At 45.7% G+C, this 24,311-nt stretch overlaps 1 protein-coding gene across 1 annotated transcript in view; it reads left to right on the plus strand.

Moving 5' to 3' along the window:
• The first annotated feature begins 4,887 nt into the window (after positions 1 to 4,887).
• NQO2 (N-ribosyldihydronicotinamide:quinone reductase 2) overlaps positions 4,888 to 24,311 on the plus strand; it is a 69,744-nt gene continuing 50,320 nt past the window's right edge. The window contains exon 1 of the mRNA XM_040353637.1: positions 4,888 to 5,293. Within this exon, the coding sequence (XP_040209571.1) occupies positions 5,287 to 5,293 (7 nt within the window). The 5' untranslated portion in view covers positions 4,888 to 5,286. The remainder of the gene's footprint in view (positions 5,294 to 24,311) is intronic.

Below are 24,311 nucleotides of genomic sequence, written 5' to 3' on the forward strand. Positions count from 1 at the left end.
ATTTTGTATTGTAAAATATCAAGAATATTCTGAGCCAATCAGAGTGCTCCTTCCGCATTTGCCGAATATTCGCAATTATTTTGTATTGTAAAATATCAAGAATATTCTGAGCCAATCAGAGTGCTCCTTCCGCATTTGCCGAATATTCGCAATTATTTTGTATTGTAAAATATCACGAATATTCTGAGCCAATCAGAGTGCTCCTACAGCATTTGTCGAAATTGCGCAATAAATATCGCATTCGCATGTTACGATATTTCGATAAAATATCACGAATATTCTGAGCCAATCAGAGTGCTCCTACCGCAGTTATCAAAAAATCGCAATTATTTTCGCGATCGCAATAGCGAAAAATCGCAATCATTTAATTTCGATAAAATATCACGAATATTCGAATTTAGCGAATATATCTCGAATATTCGAATATATATTCGAGATATATCGCGAAATCGAATATGGCATATTCTGCTCAACACTATTGAAAACAAAGAATTTGGTTTATTCTTCCATCTTGCGGGAAACAATTGCAAGCATCCAAACAGCATAAACAACATCAAACATAAAATAAACCCTGGCCACTTGGGGCGTCTACCTTCACCACACAGGAACCTATCTATGGAGTCTGGCACAGCCTCCTGCTGAGCAGACACTGCTGGTCATACAGCAGAAAAACAAATAGTCTTTTTGATTTTTATCACACAGAAAAATCAACAGCACCTCACCTCTTCAGAAGTATTTCTGTTCACTGCTCTCCTTCACTCAAAAAGCCTCAGGATGCAGCATTCAGTAGTAATCCTCTGGATTACTTATAGAGGCCTTAATTGCCTCATTCTGAACAGCTGAAGTTTTCCAACGCCCTAAAAGCTTTCTGGCTACTTCTGCAGCCGACACTCACATTTAAAATGTCAGAAATATCCAAACAAAACGAGCAGCGAGCTCATATCTCTCTCTTCAGATTGTGTGAGGTCTGGTACTTCCTGTCCCTACTAGTGGCGTCATGTCACATGACTTCCTCCACTGTCGCCCCATTTGCATGCAAGAGCTCTTTACTTCCAGCCAAATGTAAGTTTGTCAGCTGTGAATAAATACGTATTTTTTTACCATACGGAGTTACGCTATGTGGCCACCCCTTTTTTCTTTTCTTTACGCACCATTATCATACTGAGCTAATTGGTCTCGGGAGTCCAACACCAGCACAGCTTCCAGCTCGTTCCTGGGGACCCATTCCATCCAAAGATACTTCAACCAATTGGGCCTATGGTTCCTGCCAAGGATCATTTTTTGACATCTGTCATATAAAGCCTTGATCGACCTCTTTTGACATACGCCATCAGTGGTCAATCAGTTCCGGTAAGCCTGCACTTCTATCGGTGGTGGGACTGTCACGATATAGAAGTCACGTATTTTATATTTATTCACTCACCTGAAGGATGTGTGGATGATGATGAATTTCGTTATACATATCCAATCATCATAACACTGAGCCTTATTGGACCTTGCACTTCACTTGATATCACATTAGGTGCAACAGACTATTTGCCAGGTTGGCACCGCTCTCTTCACCCAAAGGGACTTACACATGTTTATGATTTGTGTTTAACATTTATTAATGTTTTATGTGTTTTATTTTATTACACATAATATGGTATTTTGATACTCACTATATCATTTTAAGCGCTACACTTATGTATCCTTTTGCTTTTTTGAACAAGCCGTGCTAGCGGCTACCATTACCGCATAATTGGCAGCTCAGGGTATTCACTATTTTTTCTTTTTTCTTTAGGAAGACCCACACGGCTGAAAACCTGAAATAACTCTTTGGTAATGGTTTTAGCAGAGGTGTTTCGGAGAGGAATTGCTTCTGGGTAACGGGTGGCATAGTCCATTATTACCAAGATGTGCTGGTGCCCTCTGTTCCAAGCCTGCAATGCTCTCTTGGTGAGCCTGTTGTTGAGCTGCAATGCTCTCTTGGTGAGCCTGTTGTTGAGCTGCAAGGCTCTCTTGGTGAGCCTGTTGTTGAGCTGCAATGCTCTCTTGGTGAACCTGTTGTTGAGCTGCAATGCTCTCTTGGTATACCTGTTGTTGAGCTGCGTAAGCCTGTTGTTGAGCTGCAATGCTTCGCTGCAAACCTGCATTCGTCTGCTGTTGATTTGCATTTGCTATAGCCAGCTGTTTCAGTATCTCCTCCATTTTGGGTTTACTTTAATTGCCCGCATTCTCCACCATGTGTAAGGGATTAGCTCGGTAGCAGGGGTGTGTGACCCCCTGGATGGGTTCACTACACACTGAACGATACAGAGAAACAGCCGAAGATGGTTGAAAACAAAGAATTTGGTTTATTCTTCCATCTTGCTGGAAACAATTGCAAGCATCCAAACAGCATAAACAACATCATAAAATAAACCCTGGCCACTTGGGGCGTCTACCTTCACCACACAGGAACCTATCTAGGGAGTCTGGCACAGCCTACTGCTGAGCAGACACTGCTGGTCATACAGCAGAAAAACAAATAATCTTTTTGATTTTTATCACACAGAAAAATCAACAGCACCTCACCTCTTCAGAAGTATTTCTGTTCACTCAAAAAGCCTCAGGATGCAGCATTCAGTAGTAATCCTCTGGATTACTTATAGAGACCTTAATTGCCTCATTCTGAACAGCTGAAGTTTTCCAACGCCCTTAAACCTTTCTGGCTACTTCTGCAGCCGACACCCGATAATAATTGGTGTATTGTCTAAACAAGGCAGAAATGTATCTCCCGTCTGTGACAACACCCACAGATTTGCCTGACTTTCAGTCACACCATCAGTACTGCCTTATCTGTCCCCATCAGTGCCGCCTCATCTGTGCCTATCAGTGCCCACATCAGTGCAGCCTATCAGTGCCCACCAGCGCCGCCTCATCAGCGCATATCAATGAAGGAGAAAAATTACCTTTTGTTTGATTATCAAAAAAAACTCTAGCGATGATTAAATCCCACCAAAAGAAAGCTCTGATAAAAATATAATTTGGGTACAGTGTTGTATGACCACGCAATTGTCATTCAAAGTGCGTCAGCGCTGAAAATTTATCTGGGCAGGAGGGGGTTTAAGTGCCCAGTAAGCAAGTGGTTAAATCTATCTATCTATGTTTGTGGATCAGAAGCCACCTGGTGGAAATGGAGGGGCATTGCTGTGCCATACAGAGGCTCCCAGCACTCCCCTCCTCCTGAGTAGGGATGAGCTTCGTATTCGAGTCGAACTCATGTTCGACTCGAACATCGTATGTTCGATCGTTCGTCGAAATACGAACAAAACGGGTCGTTCGCGCCAAATTCGAGTTACGTTTCACAGACCATAATTCACTGCGGCATCGCTGGCTGATAATTGGCCAAGCATGCACTATGACCCGCATGCTTGGCCAATCACAGCTTGCAAAAAACGGAGAGCCATAATTGGCCAAAGCCAGGGTGGCTTTGGCCAATTATGGCTCAGGGAGTTTAGTACACGCCCCACACTATAAAAGGCCGCCTGCAGGTCGGCATTGTGTAGTGTGTTGCGGTGGTTAAGAGAGGACAGAGGGAGTGTCATTTTTCTGCAGGTAGATAGAGCAGGCAGGCAGGCAGGCTAGTCAGTTAATGTTACAGTGTGTAGAGGATATATATATACCCCAGGTGTTGTACATATATTTATACACTGTATAGTTTAGCTAGATCAGTTCTTCCTAATTTGCTGGCAGGCAGGTGATTGTGCTATTTAAAGAAGTTATCACAGGCATACTATAGACACCCAGCTATATTTTGTTTTTATTTAAGCATCATAAAAACACTGCTCCTGATGCAGGAGCAATGATTTTAATGATGCTTAAATAAAAAAAATAAAAAAATGAAAAATTCCTTTAAATATTGTACCTGCCTGTGAAAACGTCTTTGAGAACCCGGGTCTTGCCCGAGGGAACATGTATCAATGGAAAAAAAGTTTTAAAAACGATAGTTTTAAAACTTTTTTTCCATTGATACATGTTCCCTCGGGCAAGACCTGGTTTCTCAAAGACGTTTTCACAGGCATACTATAGACACCCAGCAGGTACAGTATTTAAAGGAACTATTCATTTTTTTTTTTTTTTTATTTAAGCGTCATTAAAATCACTGCTCCTGAAAAAACTACTGTTTTTAAAACTTTTTTTCCATTGATACATGTTCCCTGGGGCAAGACCCGGGTTCTCAAAGACGTTTTACGACAATAACGTGCATATTAGGCTTTAAAATGAGCACTTTTGAATTTGAACGTTCGAGTCCCATAGACGTCAATGGGGTTCTAAATGTTTGCGCGAACGTTCGGTCGGTTCGAAAGTTCTGGTGCGAACCGAACGGGGGGGGGGGGGGGTTCGGCTCATCCCTATTCAGTAGTGTATTATTTTTGTTTTTACAAACATCATTGCAGAACTTATCCAAAAGGCGTTATTATTCATGGGTGTCTAGGACCACATGGCGACTCCATACAGCTCTAGTCCTATATCTGCCGGTCAGGTGGGAATCCTGTTTGTTCAGTTAAATGCCAATGTGTCGGGTTATGCAATGAGCTGCAGTCTGTGCTCAAATTTGGTTAGTACAAAAAGTGGCAACACGGCTCTTTCGCTGGTTCATCATCTTATTACAAAACAATGTGAGCACAAAATGAAGTTGAAAAGCCTTTGGCCTCATTCTTTTGTTTTGAGGGATTATGATATTTTAAGTGTTTATTTAATACATTCCAAAAAGCTGAAAATTCCTATTGATTGAATAGAAGTGTTCGCTTTGGGGATTATATTAGACCCTTAACCTTTTTTTGCTTCTGCTTTGTATTACAAAGGATTGTACAACCCTGAGCTGTTAACCTCTTGGGCCGTGAAAGGCCTGCACAATTTCGAGCTCTGCCCTGTCTTTGCTAGTTGCCATGATCACCACCAGCTACTCACAGAAGTTCTCACATAAAGGAGGGGAACTGATGAACGCTGCTCTTGTTTCCTAGGGAATATCTTTCAGCAAGTGGACAGCACTAAAGAAAATCCCGATGGTATGGTACTATTTCGAACTGAATGAGTGACTCAGCCAATGCTTCGTGACTTTGTCTGTACTACTGATGCTCTACCGATGAAGCTCATTTCATGTGAAGTTTAACCTGGATTGCTGGTCAGCTATTGCGGAGAGAAGAAATATTTAATAGCATTATTATATTTCATAAAACATCATTTGAAGCTGTTATTTGAGTGCAGAGATTATTCAGGAGATTTGCATTCTATAAGCACACTGAAAAAGAAATCTCAGTAATGCCAGGTATGTAAACTGTTTTTTCAGCATGTACACATTCTTTTGTCTTAATAACTTGCTCCAGAAGGTCTACCCTGAAAAGGTAAATTGGACGACATTGAGCAGTAATATAATTTGCTTTGTCATTACCACAAGAGGCATATGGCATTTACAGCCTCGTATACAAGCACATTGTACTTGTTGGAAAACGACTGTATCTGAGCACCACAAACCAAAAACGCTGTTTATTCAGTTTTAATATTCAAAGCAAACTCACTCACTCATCCATCCATGTCTCCATGCTTTATTTTGTTGAGAAATCACTTTGAAAAACACCTTCCTAGCATTTTTAGCCATGGCCATCTTGAGTAAGGGCAGATAATTCAGGTAGCATTTACTTCCTGCAATTCATTTGATCATAGGTTTGTTTAGCTGAGAAAACCTCTCATCCAAGTGACAGTAAAACTTGCACATGAAGACTTCTGGGATGTATGACATCATTTTGGCTTAGTTCGGAAACCAGAAAGCAACTAAAGAAATGTGTAAAAAAAATATATATATACTGTATTTATTGGCGTATAACACTCACTTTTTTACCCTGAAAATATAGGGTAAACTGTGCCTGCGTGTTATACGCAGGGTGCCATTGAAAGTTTTTTTCCTGAAACTTCCCTCTTAGGCCCTGTACACACGATCAGTCCAAACTGATGAAAACGGACTGAAGTTCAGTTTCATCGGTCCAAACCGACCGTGTGTAGGCCCCATCGGTCTGTTGTCCTTCGGTCCAAAAACAGAGAACTTGCTTTAAAATTGGACCGATGGATGCCTGACCGATAGGCCAAAACCGATGGTTAGTACGCAAAGGCATTGGTTCCAAACCCAGGCATGCTCAGAATCAAGTCGACGCATGCTTGGAAGCATTGAACTTCATTTTTCTCTGCACGTCATTGTGTTTTACGTCACCGCGTTGGACTCAATCGGTTTTTGAACTGATGGTGTGTAGGCACATCAGACCATCAGTCAGCTTCATCGTTTAACCGATGAAACTGAACTTCAGTCCGTTTTCATCAGTTTGGACTGATCGTGTGTACAGGGCCTTAAAGTTAGGGTGCGTGTTATACGCCAGTGCGTGTTATACGCCGATAAATACGGTATATATATTTTTTACTTTTTACTTTCAATGCGGTCACATGACTGCACAGCTCTGACTTCTCTGTGTAGCTGTGCAAACCCAATAAGGAGGCGAAATTCAAAGACCAGAGACATCACCTGCCAGTTTCCTAAGTTGTATCCATTGTTGGCTTTTTAAAAAAAAAAAAGGTTTTTATTTGCCAAATGCACAGACAAAGAATAGAACATTGCATACGAGGTACACTCTTAGTTGTAAATGTCAAAAGTACATAATTATCATTCAAGGATGTTCAGATTAAATTTCCAACAAGAAGAGATATGTCAGTACAAATAGTGTTTTGTTTTTTTTTTTAAACTGTGAAATACCAAATGCCTTCTATAATTGTAATATAAATTATCATCAGCTTATGACATAGCAAAAAAAATATTAAACAAGATAACAGAAAAAAGACCAAAACCATGGAGGTGGACACCTCCTAAACCATTGTGCTGTGATCCATTGTTGGCTTTACCGGAGTCCCCAAAAGTTCATGTGCCACTACTAGATGTATGAGGGTTGGTATTTACCCATCTTAAGACATATTTCTGACCCAGATAGGAATGTCTAGACCTCGTGATAGGTCACTCAGGCTCTAAACACTGAATTGGGAGATGGAAGAGCAGGTGTGGATAATCCCCATAGTCAGAAGCCGGGTTTTTCTGGGGGCTACAACAAGTGCTCTGTAGAGGACAACTCTGATACACTAAAGGTACCTTATACTTTTGGGTCTATATCTTACAACTACTACTGGGATAGTTTAAAGTAGAACTTCAACCACAACATTTCTTTAGTTGTGGGTAAGTTGAGGAAGGATTATAACTTCCATCAGTTGTCTGTAATCTTGTTTAGGAAACTTTCTGTTTTGTCACTAGGATCGAACCGATAGACAAAAAAACAGGATTTACTGTGCCCATTGGTGAGATTTTATTTTTGTATTTTTGTCAGCAGAAATGGAAGGAGGAGGGGATTTTTCTAATGTTCACACAGAAAGCCCCAAAAAAATATTCAAAACTGAAAAAAAAATACAGCTGCAACTCACTTTAAACCCTTGTGTATACAGGCTAAGATGATGTAGATAGTCATCCAACGCCAGGTCATGCTAGTCTTCTGAAATTCTTTGGGGGACTCCACGAGACTCATCAGGGGAGTAGTGTTAAACAATAACTGCTCAGGTTTGTCTATATATAGGAAGATAAAGGTACCAACATCCCAATTACTATCGAAGTCTAGAAGAAAGAGGGTGGGGCAAGTAGGATTTTCCCAGTACGTCACAGGACATTACAACAACATTGTGTGTAAAATAAGCTTTATTGATATTAAACAATCATTTAAAAACACTAGTTACTGCATATTAATTTCATCCTAAGTGGTCATACCACCTCTATTGGGGTTCCAATAAGAATGACAATTATCTCCAGTCACCATATGAACATTACAGATCAGACTCTCAATGTGTTTCGCCGGTTCCCCCGCTTCTTCAGGAGAGCAAAATAGGAGAACATGAGAATTAAACACGGAAAAGAATGATAGAATATGTGAATATACAAGTAACAACTATACTAAAAGCAGTGATACATATCACATATATTCTATGGGTGTTATAAGCATTGTGGATAGGAGAACTACCTTAGAGGCTGAGCTGGCAAACTAATGAGGCATCAAGGTCAAAGACAACCCTGGGCGAGCATGGGAGCATGACCAGAGGGATCCTGTGGAAACTAGGTGGTATTATTATACTTAATATATAATTACGTTTAATTTAATTACCATCAATTCAACTATTAGTCACGATAGATGACCAATAAGACTCCATGCACACTGAAGCTAAAAAAAGCTATAAAAAAACGCCAGTAGCTTTGCAGGGAGCCTTTCAATGTTTTTAGCGTTTTTGCAGTAGCGTTTTTCAGTGTAGCGTTTTTTCGCTTTTTTTTTTCAATGGATAAAAAAAACGCTGGTGCCAGTGTTTTTCAGCGTTTTTCAGCGTTTTGTGTTTTTTTGCGTTTTTTTCCACCGAAAAACGGCACTTTAAGGCTCCATGCACACTGGGCTTAATAAAACTTCTGTTATTTTTTAAGTTAAAAAACGTCCATATAGAGCATTTTTTGTACAAAGCTTAGATGAGTTTAGGAGAGTTTTACGTTTTTTCTGCCAGTGAGCTTCAATCAGAAACGCGAATGAGAAGGTTTTTTTTCCTGCCTGTAAACGTTGTTCTCAAAAATGTGCCTGTAAACGTCCTAATGTGTATGGACACAAATGATAACATTGAGTTGCTTCTACAGGCAGAACACAAAACTCCTGTAGAAGCAACGTTTTTTACTCCAGTGTGCATGGAGCCCAGTGGCGGTTTGTCCATAGAGGGCGCTGGAGCGCCGCCTCCTCTGGCTCTCACACAGTCACTGAAATACATAGATTCATGCATTGCATGAATCTATGTATTTTCGCTGCTGCCGCCCACTATGGCCGGATGCTGAGCGCCGGCCATCTGAATTACGGCAGCTGATTGGCTGTGTGGAAGTGCCTATCAGAGCCAGAGCCTCTGGGCCCTTTAATAAAAAATAAAAAAATATATATATAAAAAAAATAAACATTTATAAAAAATAAAAAAAGGGGGGGGGGTTGCCATCAAGGGCCCTGGGGACCTCTGGGCCCTTTAATAATAATAAAAAAATAAATAAATATATATATATATATACAAAAATAAAAAAAGGGGGTTTGCCCTGGGGACCTCTGAGCCCTTTAATATATATATATATATATATATATATATATATATATATTGTGACAGGAAGTCAGGTAAATCTGTAGGTTTTGTCACAGACAGAACATACATTTGTGCCTTGTTTAGACGATACACAGATGGTTATCGGGCGTCGGCTACAAACGTAGCCAGAGAAAGGCTGAAGGCCGTTGAAAAACTTCAGCTGTTCAGAATGAGGCAATTAAGGCCTCTATAAGTAGCCCAGAGGATTACCACTAATTGGCTACATCATCCTGAGTCTGTGTGAGTAAGGAGAGCAGTGCCAGAAGGTGTTCTGTGGAGGTGAGGAGAGGATTGATTTTTCTGTGTGATAAAAATCAAAAGACTATTGTTTTGTGCTGTATGACCAGCACTGTCTACCCAGCAGTAGGCTGTGTTAGACTTCATAGATAGGTTCCTGTGTGGAAGGTAGACGCCCAAAGTGGCTAGGATTTATTTTATGTTTGATTTTGTTTATGTTGTTTGAATGCTTGCAATTGTTTTCCAGCAAGATGGAAAAATAAACCAAAAACTTTGTTTTCAACCGTCTTCGACTGCCAGTCTGTATAAATTCAATGTGTGGTGAACCCATCCAAGGGGTCACACACCCCGCTACCGAGCTAACCCCTCACATATGGTGGAGTGCTGCGGGCAATTAAAGTAAACCCAAAATGGAGGAGATACTGAAACAGCTGGTTTTATCAAATGCAAATCAACAGCAGATGAATGCAGATTTGCAGCGGAGCATTGCAGCTCAACAACAGAGCCTTGCAGCTCAACAACAGGCTCACCGAGAGAGCATGGCAGGCTGGGAACAGAGACACCAGCAGCAAATGGAGGCCATCGTGACACAGCTTCAGAGACAGCAGAGCGAGGCTGGGAGTCAGGCCAGTAACATACCGACTTTTTGGGACAGAGAACTGGGATACCAACAAAGCCCAGCAAAGAATTTTCTGTTGTTGGAGGACTGCACAATCTACTGTACAAATGAAGACTTTTTTCAGTGCGAAAGTAGTACAAAATGTTTTGAGAAGAAATACCGCTGTGATGGGGTGCCACAGTGTCCTGATGGATCTGATGAAAAAAACTGCTGGAGAACAACAGATCCCTCTGTTCGGTGTCATTCAAAGACTTGCTGCGTTCCTCAGAATTGGATCTGTGATGGTAAACCAGACTGCATTGATGAAACTGATGAACAAGGCTGTGAACGTAAGGAATGTGGCAGTAACAAGTTCCAGTGTACTAATGGACAGTGTATTCCCTATACTATGCACTGCGATGGAGACAGTGATTGTGGTGACCATTCAGATGAACAAAACTGTACAGTCACTAAACACGTCCGCTGTCAAAGTGGGGAATTTAAATGTCCACCTGGTGAATGCTTGCTAATGGAATGGAAATGTGATGGTGCAAAAGACCGTAAAGACGGAAGTGATGAAAAGGACTGTAAATTGGAGAAGATCACTTGTGAAAACGAGCAGTGGGCTTGTGCTAGTGAAGATCAATGTATTCCGACCTTCTGGCGGTGTGATGATCGCACGGACTGCCATGATGGCAGTGATGAAGTTAACTGCAAACTTCAGATGTGCAAAAGTAACGAGTATCAGTGTAAAAATCTTAATTGTGTTCCAACTAATGCTGTTTGCGATGGACAATCTGACTGTCTGGATGACTCAGTTGACGGTGGTGCAACCCCAGTTCAAGATGAGCGTGACTCTGATGATTCAGAAGATAATAAACCTAGGGAGCGAACATCCAGCGATGTAGAAAATGCTAGCAATAATCATAATGCTAGTGACTCTGAAAATGAAGATGCTCAAAATCACATTGCCAGTGATTCGGATGATGAGCCAACCAGACAAAAAGGCAGTGGTGATGATGATACACCTGTGAAAGGAGGAGCCAGTGACTCAGAGGAAGAAGAAGACGACAATGAAGATGATAAACATGATATTAGTGATACCTTCTCAGAGCCAGGTTATGAAAATGATTCTGTTGAAGATTTGGAAGGAATAACTGCCGTATCATCGAGGAAAAGAGGAAAGCAAAGCTATTTCTGGGAATATAGCGAGCAATTAATGCCTTCTCAACAGGAAGGGATGCTGAGACCGTCTGAATGGGACAGAGACACGCTTCCCAGTAATATGTACCAGAAGAATGGTCTGCATCACGACAAGTACACTGTGAAGAAATCTCGCAGGACAGATGTGGAAGACCTGACTCCAAATCCAAGAAAACTTCTGCAGATTGGTGGTGAACTGCGTAAACTGAATAAAGTAAACAGTGACATAACACCCGTATCGGAACTTCCTGTCACTGCCAGGCCGCGATCTCGTAAGGAGAAAAACAAGCTGGCTTCCAGAGCTTGCCGTCAAAAAAAGAAAGCCCAGTATGAAGCCAATAAAGTGAAGCTGTGGGGCCTGAATACTGAGGTGTCCGTTTATGAAGCAGTGAATTCTATGGAGTGAAGTGATCTACCAATGCTTCTAACACTGGATAACGGTCCCTGATACTGGAATCTCGTGAGACTCTACGAGATTACAGTACCAGAAATTCACAGAAACACCGAGATGTCAGTTTATTGAGCGGTGATAAATTGTCACTGCTCAGTACACTGACAGACCGCGTGGTCAATGTAATTAAAATAACGAGTCCCCTAGATAATATATATATGTATACACACACATACACTATATATACATGTATATACACACACATTATATATATATATATATATATATTAATGTACACATTATATATATGTATGTATATATATGTATACAAATAAATATTGCAAGGGGGACATGGTTACAGTGTTGGGGGGTCAGAACGAGTTAGAAGGAAGTTAAAAATCTTCCTCCTTCCTCCTCAGAACCCCCAGGATTCTCTCTTCACTCCCCGCTTCACCAGCTCTGAGATGGTGAATCAGGGAGTGTGAATTCTGATTCAGATCGCCAGTGAAGAGCTCAGATCACAGCTTCATAAACTGGCCGTTTCTGTGTCAGTCTATGAAACTTCACTGTGTGTAGAGATAATCTGCGGGAGAACAAATTCAAACACTTCTCCCCCGATTATCTCTGTTTCATAAACTGTTTATGGGCTGTGATCACTGGTGATCCCTGGGATCACCGCTCTTCACTGCTTCATAAACGGACACCTTAATATGATAATTTGCTGTCTGTGATCAATTTAATAAAACAAGAGATAATGACACGAATACAAATCCCCTGGGTGAAATGGGCTTTGGATTCTCTCCGGTACTACCTCGTGGGTAGACAGTTTGAACTGGTGACGGATCATGCCCCATTGAAGTAGAGGGCACCGACCAAAGATTTAAAGGCACGGATTGAAGATTTAAATGAGCTACAACTAAAGCTTAAAGAGGCCCTAAAAACTAGCAAGGCTAGAGAGAATAACCTCACAGAAGACCTTGAAAACCTAAACCAAGAGTTGCGAACAAAGCAGAGAACCCTTATGTGAAGCATATGCTTCAGTGTAATTCTCCCTGCTTGTTTAAGGCTGTTAATGGTATTTACCCTTCTGCAGCCAGTCCTGTTTCAAATGTTAATTGCTCTAGTGTGTTGTGTGGAAAAGCCCTGTGTTTACTGGTTACTGTGATTAGATAAGTGGCTCATGTTAATCATGCTGATTGCTTCATTGTGGTAATTATCTCTCTATATGCGGGGTCGAGCTGTCTAGTTAATGTATTCAGTACAACTAGTAATTAGCGTCACTGATCTCATTGTCTAAAGAAATGTGTCTGATCAGGTTAAACATAGCGGAGCCGAACCGGCTAGATACTGATTAGTTCAAAGAAATATCCTTATTTCAAAGGATCTGTATTGAACACCCCCCACTGTGTGAGGGGGGGCGGAGATTGTCATTGTAACAGTTGTAACCACATATAAGCTCTGTGTTATACCATTAAAAGTCTGTGTTGTTCCAGCAGTAAGCTTGTCTCATGTGTGGCTATTTGGGGCGATTCCATGGACTCCCACTTGTGGAGTATTGGGTGATTTTCGTTATGGGAAGAAGGGACTGTTTGATGGGGATATCATACCAATACCGTCACAATTGGTTGGCAGCAGAGGGATTTTCCCTTCTACTCTCCCTTACACCCGGATTCCAAGCAGACACTGGGAACAGTGAATGGAAGGCTGCTACACCCTGCTTAAAAGAAATACACTGAAAGAACTACTGGAAGTTCGTGGAAGGATTGCTAGCAACAAAACCAAGCGGGTCATCATAGCAGAATTAATGGAGATGGACCAGGAGAATGTGATTGCAGCAACGCCAGCAGTACAAGAGATGGAGACACCAGTGATTCAGGAAGAGGAATCACCAGCCAACAAGCTAATGAGAGAGAAGCTAGCATGGTTCAGTCCGAACCCAACGGCAGATGTGGTGCTGAAAGTGATGGACCTATTAGCAAATGCAGAACTACAGAAGGATAAACAAATAAGAGACGCAGAACTACAGAAGGATAAACAAATAATAGACGCAGAGCTACAGTTAAAACTGGCAGCAGTCCAACAAGCAGCCGCACATTCTCCAAACAGTGAGTACAGCACAGCAGACGCAAGGAAGATTCCGTTTAGCGCTTTTAAAGCTTTTGATGAAAAGGACTGTGAAATTGATAACTACCTGGCAGATTTTGAGCGACAATGTAACCTGCACCGAATAGCTAGAGGAGAGTGGGTTGCAATATTGTCAGGCAAACTGTCAGGCAAAGCTTCTGATGCTTTCCAGACCGTGCCAGATCAGGATATCCATAGCTACGCCAGGGTTAAAGAAGCGCTCCTAGCTCGTTATGCAGTAACCCCAGAGTCCCACCGACAGAAGTTCAGGGACTCACGCAAAACCACGGAAGACTCTTACGCGGAATGGGCATGCCAGTTGTCCCTGTCGGCCTCTAACTGGGTTAACAGCAGCCAGGCCACCACCGCAGAGGACATTTTGCAACTAATGCTCCTGGAGCAATTTTACAATCACATCCAGACGGATGTCAAAGATTGGGTGAGAGATCGCAGGCCCATGACTCTACCAGAGGCAGCGAAGTTGGCGGATGAATATGCGGATACTCGCAAGACAAACCAGGTCACACCACGGGTACAACCTCCACGACCAATGGCGCCCTCACACCCACCAGCCGCTAGATACCAACCTCCTAACAGACCGATGACATCTAGCCCTCGCTATCCACGCCAGAAGGACAACGATCAACGCTGCTTCCGGTGCAAACAGCTGGGTCACTTCAAGCAGAATTGCCCCCTGAATGACAACACCAGGTCAAATTGGTCTCAACCTGGGTACCGCCCACCAGCAGCAGCCCATTGTGTAGACTCGGCTTGGGATCCCCAGGAGCTGGGTCCGGAAGAACCATTGGACACCCTTTACGAAGTCCTCACGGTACAATCTGTTATTACGGACAACAGGGAACACCATTGTCAGCTGGTCATGGGCGACAGCCATGAGCCGGAGGGGCCCTGGAGGGAGCTGGGCAGAAAGAGGCACCGCCGGCTACCCCCCAAGAAGAAGAGGTCCTGGAAGCCGTATAACAAGCTGACCTGGGAGGAGAAGAAGCGACTGGAGGAGAGGGAGTCGCAGCGGGCGTCCCAGATGCGGGCCGAGATGTTCGCCAAGGGCCCACCGGTGGCCCCTTACACCACCACCCAGTTCCTGATGATGAAGGACCATGTGGGGAGCCTGCAGGACATGAGCAAGCAGGAGCTGATCCGTGAGTACATAGAGCTGGAGGAGTGCATAAGCCGCATGGAGGAGGAGAACAACCACCTGAGGTCACAGCAGGCTGACCCTCCCAGGCTCCATGAACTGGAGATGGAGCTGGAGAAGCTCAAAGAGGAGAACTGGTGGCTGCGGAGGGAGCAGAGGGTGGCTGACCCTATGGGGTACTGATCCCCCCCCCCTCCGGACTCTGAGCACCAGTGCTACAGCATTTCAACAAATATAACTTTTTCTTTTTTTTATGAATCTCCTGTGATTGTCACTTCAGAGCCATAACCTGCCCCCTCCCATAGCGGGACACCTAGACGGCGGCGCACAGACCCATTCGCCGTCTTCACACTGACTTCTGGTGACTCTGCAGATCGCACCAAGACTTGGGGACTGAACGGCGTGTGATCTGACGACCCGGTGCCATACCTGAGTCTGAAACAGTTGCCAAGGGAGGTCAGTTACGCCAAACGGAGTTAACCTCGGACTAAAAGCTCTGAACCCGTCAACCCTACTGGACCAGGGAAGGTCCAACCGGGTTTGCCGAAGCAGGGAGAAAAAGGGGGGCCATTGTGAAGCATATGCTTCAGTGTAATCCTCCCTGCTTGTTTAAGGCTGTTAATGGTATTTACCCTTCTGCAGCCAGTCCTGTTTCAAATGTTAATAGCTCTAGTGTGTTGTGTGGAAAAGCCCTGTGTTTACTGGTTACTGTGATTAGATAAGTGGCTCATGTTAATCATGCTGATTGCTTCATTGTGGTAATTATCTCTCTATATGCGGGGTCGAGCTGTCTAGTTAATGTATTCAGTACAACTAGTAATTAGCGTCTGTCATGAACAATCTCGGCCACTAGATGGCAGTAGCGGCACTTTGGCGCGCGCGGGCGCGCGCACTCACAATCGCGGCGCAATCGTGGCACATTCGCGCACCGTAATGCGCACGGGCGCGCGCACGGGCGCGCGCACCAGCGGCGGCAGCGCGCGTGCACGTGAGGACGCCGTTTTGGCGCCAAACTCGGGTTCAAAAGGATCCTGACCCCTGCACTTCTTGCTGACCTGTCTACAGCGCCCCCTGTGACCCTTGTATCCTTGTTCCTGTTATACCTGATTCCTGATCACCCGGCTTGTACCTGTCTCTCCCTGCCTGCCGCCTGCCCTGACTACGGATCGCCTGACCATTCTCCTGCCTGACCCACTGTACTTCTGCTGCCCGCCTGTTGCCGACTCTGCCTGGACTTGACTCTGCTTGCCTTCCGCACCTGTACCGGATCCAATACCCATCAGCGGATCCCTCTGCTGGGACTTGTCCCCACTGGACTACAATACACCTTCCCCGCTGTTGCTGCCTCGTCTGCTTCCTGCACCTTCACCTGCCTATTGGGTCCGCCAGCCTGCACCTGCTTCCCTACGCAGTCCGGGACCTCTGGAGCTCCTCTCAGCTCAGCACCAGCGCTGCAACCGGCACTCGTGCAACTCTGTACCCCCGAGCCCCCTGTCTGCTCTATCAGGGGTCTCGTGGTCAGAGGAGCAAGGGCAGCCACTCCTTGCACGTCGGGCTCGTCAACCAGGTACGTGACAGTACAGGTCAGCCATGTCCGAGCCCGCGCAGGGAGTGGATCCCATGCAGGAACTCTGCCGTCACCTTGAGGGACTAACCCAGGCGGTCCGAACCCTGCAAGAGGGTTATACAAGATTGGAGAACCGCGTCCAGGCCTTATCAGTTCCAGCTCCCGCTTCCGCAGCCGCGGGTAATGCCGCCTCACCTTCTGTGATCATGTTGCCACCAGAGCCCAAGGTCCCTACACCGGAGAGGTTTTCAGGGGATCGGAGCAAATATCGGGCCTTCCGGAACGCCTGTGAACTGTTCTTTGCCCTGCAGCCGCGGACCTTTTCCTTGGAGGCCACCAAGGTGGGATTCGTGATCTCACTTCTATCCGGAGAACCACAGGCTTGGGCCCATCGCCTTCTGGAACAAAAAAACACTTCCCTGGACACCCTAACCACCTTCTTCCAAGCTATGTCCTTGCTTTACGAGGATCCACATCAAGCCGCCACCGCTGAGGCCGCCCTACATGCCCTCCAACAGGGTCGCAGACCAGCAGAGGACTATGTGTCTGAGTTTCGAAGGTGGAGCTCAGACACCAGCTGGAATGATTCGGCCCTTTGCTACCAGTTCCGCCTTGGCCTCTCGGATTCACTTAAGGACGAGTTGGCTCGGGTAGGTGTCCCTGAGAGTTTAGACGCCTTAATTAATTTGGCAGTCCAGATTGACAGACGCCTGAGAGAACGCCGGTCTGAACGAACCACCGGTCCGTCACGTCCAGTCTGGATGTTGCCGCGAGTACCCTCCTTCGCCAACTCAGCTCCACCGGTCCCAATGACCTCTTCACCACCCGACACTTCGGAACCCATGCAGCTGGGGCTCCTTCGTCCATCTCTTACCCCAGAAGAGCGCCAACGTCGAAGAAGCAATAACCTGTGCCTATACTGCGGGGAATCCGGACATTTCGTGAGATCCTGCCCGGCGAAGCTTCGTAAGTCCCTCTTTTTGTCGTCTGTCCATTTACCCGCTTTCCCCAAGAATTGCTCAACTCATCTGGCTGTCTCCGTTGTCTTTCAGCTCCCCGGAAGGAATATTCCGGTCCACGCCATAATTGATTCCGGAGCGTGCAGTGGTTTCTTGGACCAGTCCTTCGCCACCAGACACCGTATTCCTCTGCGTTCTAAGACTATTGGACTTTCTGTACATCTTGCAGACGGATCTGCCTTAAAATCCGGGCCGGTTGTCCAAGAGACTTTGCCTCTGGCTACAACAATTGCCGACATCCACCACGAACTTCTGTGCCTAGATATTATCGAGTCACCCATATTTCCTGTTATCTTAGGCATGCCATGGCTACAAGCCCACAACCCACAGATCAACTGGATCTCTGGGGAAATTACCCTCAACTCTCCTTACTGTCGTCAACATTGCCTGCAAGTATCACCCTCCTCGTCTCCCCTGCTCTGCATGGACTCTGACCCTGAAAGTCGCCAAGTTGTCCCTAGTGCATACCACGACTTCCTGGATGTGTTCAGTAAGAAGGGAGCTGAGACCCTTCCTCCGCATAGGGCCTACGATTGCCCGATAGAGCTCCTCCCAGGAGCTGAAATTCCCTTTGGGAGAATCTTCCCCTTGACAGGACTTGAGCTTGAGAACCTAAAAACTTACATTGATGAAAATCTCAGGAAGGGGTTCATTCGCCCATCCACCTCTCCGGCAGGGGCTGGGATTTTTTTTGTAGAGAAGAAAGACCACTCCCTCCGCCCCTGTGTGGATTACAGGGAATTGAACAAAGTGACTATTAAAAATCGGTACCCGCTACCCTTGGTACCTGAGTTATTCCAACGCTTGGGCGCGGCAGTCATCTTCACAAAATTGGATCTCCGCGGGGCATACAACCTGGTACGGATTCGTGACGGGGACGAGTGGAAGACGGCCTTCCGAACCCGCTTCGGACATTTTGAATATCTGGTCATGCCCTTCGGGCTTTGTAACGCCCCTGCCACATTTCAACATTTTGTGAACGACATCTTCAGAGACTACCTCGACCTTTTTGTTATTGTGTACCTGGACGACATCCTCATCTTCTCCCCTTCTCTAAGCAAACATCGGGAACATGTGAGGTGTGTACTCGGCCGCCTACGGTTGCATGGACTTTATGCAAAACCCGAGAAGTGTGAGTTCGAGCGCCAGGACATACAGTTCCTGGGTCTCATAATTTCAGTGGAAGGTATCAAAATGGATCCTCAAAAGGTCTCTGCAATCCTTGATTGGCCGGCACCCAAGGACAAAAAGGGTGTCCAACGTTTTGTTGGCTTCGCAAATTTTTATAGAAAGTTTATCCGAGGGTTCTCCAGTATCATTGCCCCGATAACCAGCCTAACCAAACAAGCCAGTCGATTTCAATGGTCCCCAGAGGCCCAGTCGGCTTTTGAGAAGCTCAAGGACTTGTTCGTATCAGCATCCATCCTCAGACATCCTGACGCTAGCCTGCCCTACATCCTAGAGGTAGACGCTTCAGAAACCGCTGTTGGGGCGATCCTCTCCCAAAGACAGGGCCCCAAGGCTCTCTTACACCCTGTTGCGTTTTTTTCCCGCAAGTTGTCTGAACCTGAAAGGAACTATGGTGTGGGGGACCGGGAACTGCTGGCAATCAAGGCCGCCCTGGAAGAGTGGCGATACCTTCTGGAAGGCGCAGCCCATCCGATCCTGATATATACTGACCACAAGAATCTTGAGTATCTCAAATCTGCTAAAAGACTAAAACCACGTCAGGCCAGGTGGGCATTATTCTTCACAAGATTTGTGTTCCACATAACGTACAGACCTGGGTCAAAGAATTCCAAGCCCGATGCCCTTTCCCGTATGTATGGTGACTCAGAAATCTCTACTCCTCCGGACACCATCTTGTCCTTCAAAAACTTCTTGCTTCTTCAAGAAGACCTGCTATCGCAAATCAAGCAAGCCTCTTCCAGCCTTCCTCCCCTACCTAGTTCGGATCTTCAGCTGAAGGATGGGTTGTTGTGGCATCAAGACAAAATTTTTGTACCTGAAGGTGTACGGGTCACCGTCCTAAGGTTTTGTCATGATCACAAGCTGGCCGGTCATTTTGGGGTGCACAAAACATCAGAGTTGTTACAGCGTACGTTCTGGTGGCCCCAACTTTTAACAGACTGCAGGAAATACGTGGAGTCTTGTGCCACTTGTATACGGAACAAGGGAAGTAAGTCTAGAGCCTGGGGATTACTGAAGCCACTGTCGGTACCAGAAAGACCCTGGAAGATGATCTCCATGGATTTCATCGTTGAACTTCCCCGGTCGGAGGGCTTTACCACCATCTTTGTGGTGGTGGATAGACTCTCCAAAATGGCTCACTTTTTGCCCATGAGGGGTACACCCTCTGCTTCAGAAACAGCAAGGATGTTCATCAAAGAAATTGTGAGACTCCACGGGGTCCCTGCAAATATTGTATCCGACCGGGGGGTACAATTTACGTCCAGGTTTTGGAGAGCACTCTGCGAAGCCCTTAATATCGGCCTGTCGTTCTCCTCAGCGTACCACCCGCAGTCGAACGGTCAGACGGAGAGAACTAATCAGACTGTTGAACAATACCTACGCTGTTTCTCTTCCTTTTCCCAAGAAGATTGGGCTTCCTTGCTGCCCTTAGCCGAGTTTGCGTATAATAACTCTATTCACTCCGCCACAAGACAATCTCCGTTTTATGCAAACTACGGCTTCCACCCCTTATTCATGTCTAACTCCATCCCTGAAAGTACGGTACCCGCGGTCCAGGAGACTTTGAACTTTTTCAGCACCAACAATAGGATTCTGCAGGAAACCATGACCAAGACGCAGGAGTATAACAAAGAGGTGTTTGACAGGAAAAGGAGGGGGGAGCTTAACCTAGAACCAGGAGACCAAGTGTGGCTATCCACTCAAAACCTGAAACTGGCATGTCCATCAAAGAAATTGGGTCCAAAATTTTTGGGTCCCTTTCCCGTCAAGAGGAAAATCAATAACGTGGCGTATGAATTGGAACTGCCTGAATCCTTCCGCATCCATCCAGTGTTCCACGTTACTCTTCTCAAACCTGACGTCCCTGATCCTTTCCCTCAGAGGGACACCGGGCCTCCCGAACCAGTTCTAGTCGACGGTGAGGAAGAGTTTGAGGTGGAAGCTATCCTGGACTGTAGGAAGAGAGGCGGCCAGATCCAGTTCTTAGTAAAATGGAAGGGCTATGGACCCGAAGATAATTCATGGGAACCAGAATGTAACATCCATGCGGAGAGATTGGTCCAGTCCTTTAAAGATGCTCATCCTCTTAAGTTGTCTCAGTTGGGCATCCGGAGGCTGCCCATTGGAGGGGGGCAATGTCATGAACAATCTCGGCCACTAGATGGCAGTAGCGGCACTTTGGCGCGCGCGGGCGCGCGCACTCACAATCGCGGCGCAATCGTGGCACATTCGTGCACCGTAATGCGCACGGGCGCGCGCACCAGCGGCGGCAGCGCGCGTGCACGTGAGGATGCCGTTTTGGCGCCAAACTCGGGTTCAAAAGGATCCTGACCCCTGCACTTCTTGCTGACCTGTCTACAGCGCCCCCTGTGACCCTTGTATCCTTGTTCCTGTTATACCTGATTCCTGATCACCCGGCTTGTACCTGTCTCTCCCTGCCTGCCGCCTGCCCTGACTACGGATCGCCTGACCATTCTCCTGCCTGACCCACTGTACTTCTGCTGCCCGCCTGTTGCCGACTCTGCCTGGACTTGACTCTGCTTGCCTTCCGCACCTGTACCGGATCCAATACCCATCAGCGGATCCCTCTGCTGGGACTTGTCCCCACTGGACTACAATACACCTTCCCCGCTGTTGCTGCCTCGTCTGCTTCCTGCACCTTCACCTGCCTATTGGGTCCGCCAGCCTGCACCTGCTTCCCTACGCAGTCCGGGACCTCTGGAGCTCCTCTCAGCTCAGCACCAGCGCTGCAACCGGCACTCGTGCAACTCTGTACCCCCGAGCCCCCTGTCTGCTCTATCAGGGGTCTCGTGGTCAGAGGAGCAAGGGCAGCCACTCCTTGCACGTCGGGCTCGTCACTGATCTCATTGTCTAAAGAAATGTGTCTGATCAGGTTAAACATAGCGGAGCCGAACCGGCTAGATACTGAATAGTTCAAAGAAATATCCTTATTTCAAAGGATCTGTATTGAACACCCCCCACTGTGTGAGGGGGGGCGGAGATTGTCATTGTAACAGTTGTAACCACATATAAGCTCTGTGTTATACCATTAAAAGTCTGTGTTGTTCCAGCAGTAAGCTTGTCTCATGTGTGGCTATTTGGGGCGATTCCATGGACTCCCACTTGTGGAGTATTGGGTGATTTTCGTTATGGGAAGAAGGGACTGTTTGACGGGGATATCATACCAATACCGTCACACCTTAATAAGCAACAGAAGAAAATTAAATATCTTGAACTGGTAACGCATCGCTCCGGTGCTAAAATGGGGAATGCAGATGGGTTGTCCCGAGTGCATGCCTGCCTGGCAACCTGTGTCCCAACCCTAGGGTTGAAACAAGAAGGGGGGGGGTATGTGACAGGAAGTCAGGTAAATCTGTGGGTGTTGTCACAGACGGAACATACATTTCTGCCTTGTTTAGACGATACACAGATGGTTATCGGGCGTTGGCTACAAACGTAGCCAGAGAAAGGCTGAAGGCCGTTGAAAAACTTCAGCTGTTCAGAATGAGGCAATTAAGGCCTCTATAAGTAGCCCAGAGGATTACCACTAATTGGCTACATCATCTTGAGTCTGTGTGAGTAAGGACAGCAGTGCCAGAAGGTGTTCTGTGGAGGTGAGGAGAGGATTGATCTTTCTGTGTGATAAAAATCAAAAGACTATTGTTTTGTGCTGTATGACCAGCACTGTCTACCCAGCAGTAGGCTGTGTTAGACTTCATAGATAGGTTCCTGTGTGGAAGGTAGACGCCCAAAGTGGCTAGGATTTATTTTATGTTTGATTTTGTTTATGCTGTTTGGATGCTTGCAATTGTTTTCCAGCAAGATGGAAAAATAAACCAAAAACTTTGTTTTCAACCGTCTTCGACTGCCAGTCTGTATAAATTCAGTGTGTGGTGAACCCTTTCAAGGAGTCACACACCCCGCTACCGAGCTAACCCCTTGGGGACCTCTGGGCCCCTTACAGGTGTACTGCCTATACCCCCTGATGGCGCAGTGGCACAGTGGTAACAATTGATGGCACATACAGGTCACAGTGGCAGAATTTTACTGGGAACAGTGGCGACAATTGCGGGGCACAGTGGCAACAATTGCAGGGCACAGTGGCTACAATTGAAGGGCATAGTGGCTACAATTGATGGGCACAGTGGTAACATTTGATGGCACAGTGGTAACAATTGATGGCACAGTGGTAAAAATTGATGGGCACAGTGGTAACAATTGATGGCACAGTGGCGACAATTGATGGGCACAGTGGTGACAATTGATGGCACAATGGTGACAATTGATGGCATGGCATAGTGGTGACAATTGATGGCACAGTGGCTGTGTTTGATGGCATGGCACAGTGACTGCGTTTGATGGCATGGCACAGTGGTGACAATTGATGGCACAGTGGCTGCGTTTGATGGCATGGCACAGTGACTGCATTTGATGGCATTGCACAGTGGCTGTGTTTGATGGCATGGTACAGTGGCTGCGTTTGATGGCACGGCACGGTGGTGACAATTGATGGCACAGTGGCTGCATTTGATGGGCACAGTGAGGCTGCAATTGTTTTTTTCATTTTTTTCATTTGCGCCCCCCCCAAACATTTTGAGCACCAGCCGCCACTGATGGAGCCTGAACGCAAATTTCGGGCGTTCAGAAAAAAGCCAATAAACTCCAAAGCTCATTAACACTAAAACACGCCCATGTGTGCATGGGCACATAGGCTAACATAGAGTTCAGTTTATGGGCTTTTTAAAAAAAGCCCAAAACACCAATAAACTGCAGTTTATCAGCTTCAGTGTGCATGGAGCCTAAAGATTAAGCTTAAAACATACATACCAAACTTGCTGTTTGCAATAAATGAACAACGAACTTCAGCAAGATCACAAATGATATATAGGCGGAGGGTCAGATGGAACACGGCTGAGTCTAGTTATATTGAATTATTAAGTCAAACTTGTATATCTTTAATAAAATCAACAACAACAAAAAAAGTCTCTGTTGTGATATCTAAAACTGAATATATAAGCAAGTCTTTAAATGAAAACTAACAACCATTTGGGCATGTAATATTCAAAGTAATCACTAGATGGCGCCTAAAGCACAGTGAACAAGGTATATATGTAACTTACCAGAGCTGACTAATCTAAAAACATGGTCCAGCAGGTGAAGATGGCATTCACAAAAGGACAGCTATAATCATCTTAGGGTAGGTTTGAAGTAAAATAGATGTATAATATCAGAAAAACATACTCCACAAAGAGTCCCATAAATGCACACAACATGCAAACCAGCATACACCCAAACATTAAGATCTACCTGAAGGAGAAGATCCAGTTGTTGGCACCCACCGCCATGTGTCAAAACAATGTGTGCTATATTGTAGCCTCCAACCCCACACGCTCAGCCAGCTGGCTGATGACGTCAAGTGGCCCGATACCCGATTGGGCTTGCGCCAACGATAATGGCCACCCTCTTTCTTCTAGACTAGGGGAGTAATGTTAATTAAAAAGCATGCAGAGTCAGGCACAGCCTGAAGACTACTTGCTATGATTGCTTTGAACCTACAATTGGCTTAGTACATACTTGCCCAGTGGAGAAAGGGAATTATGCGCAGAGAGGATCTTTTCTGAAATCCT

Source organism: Rana temporaria, chromosome 5 (assembly GCF_905171775.1).
Source record: "Rana temporaria chromosome 5, aRanTem1.1, whole genome shotgun sequence".
NCBI classification, from domain to species: domain Eukaryota; kingdom Metazoa; phylum Chordata; class Amphibia; order Anura; family Ranidae; genus Rana; species Rana temporaria.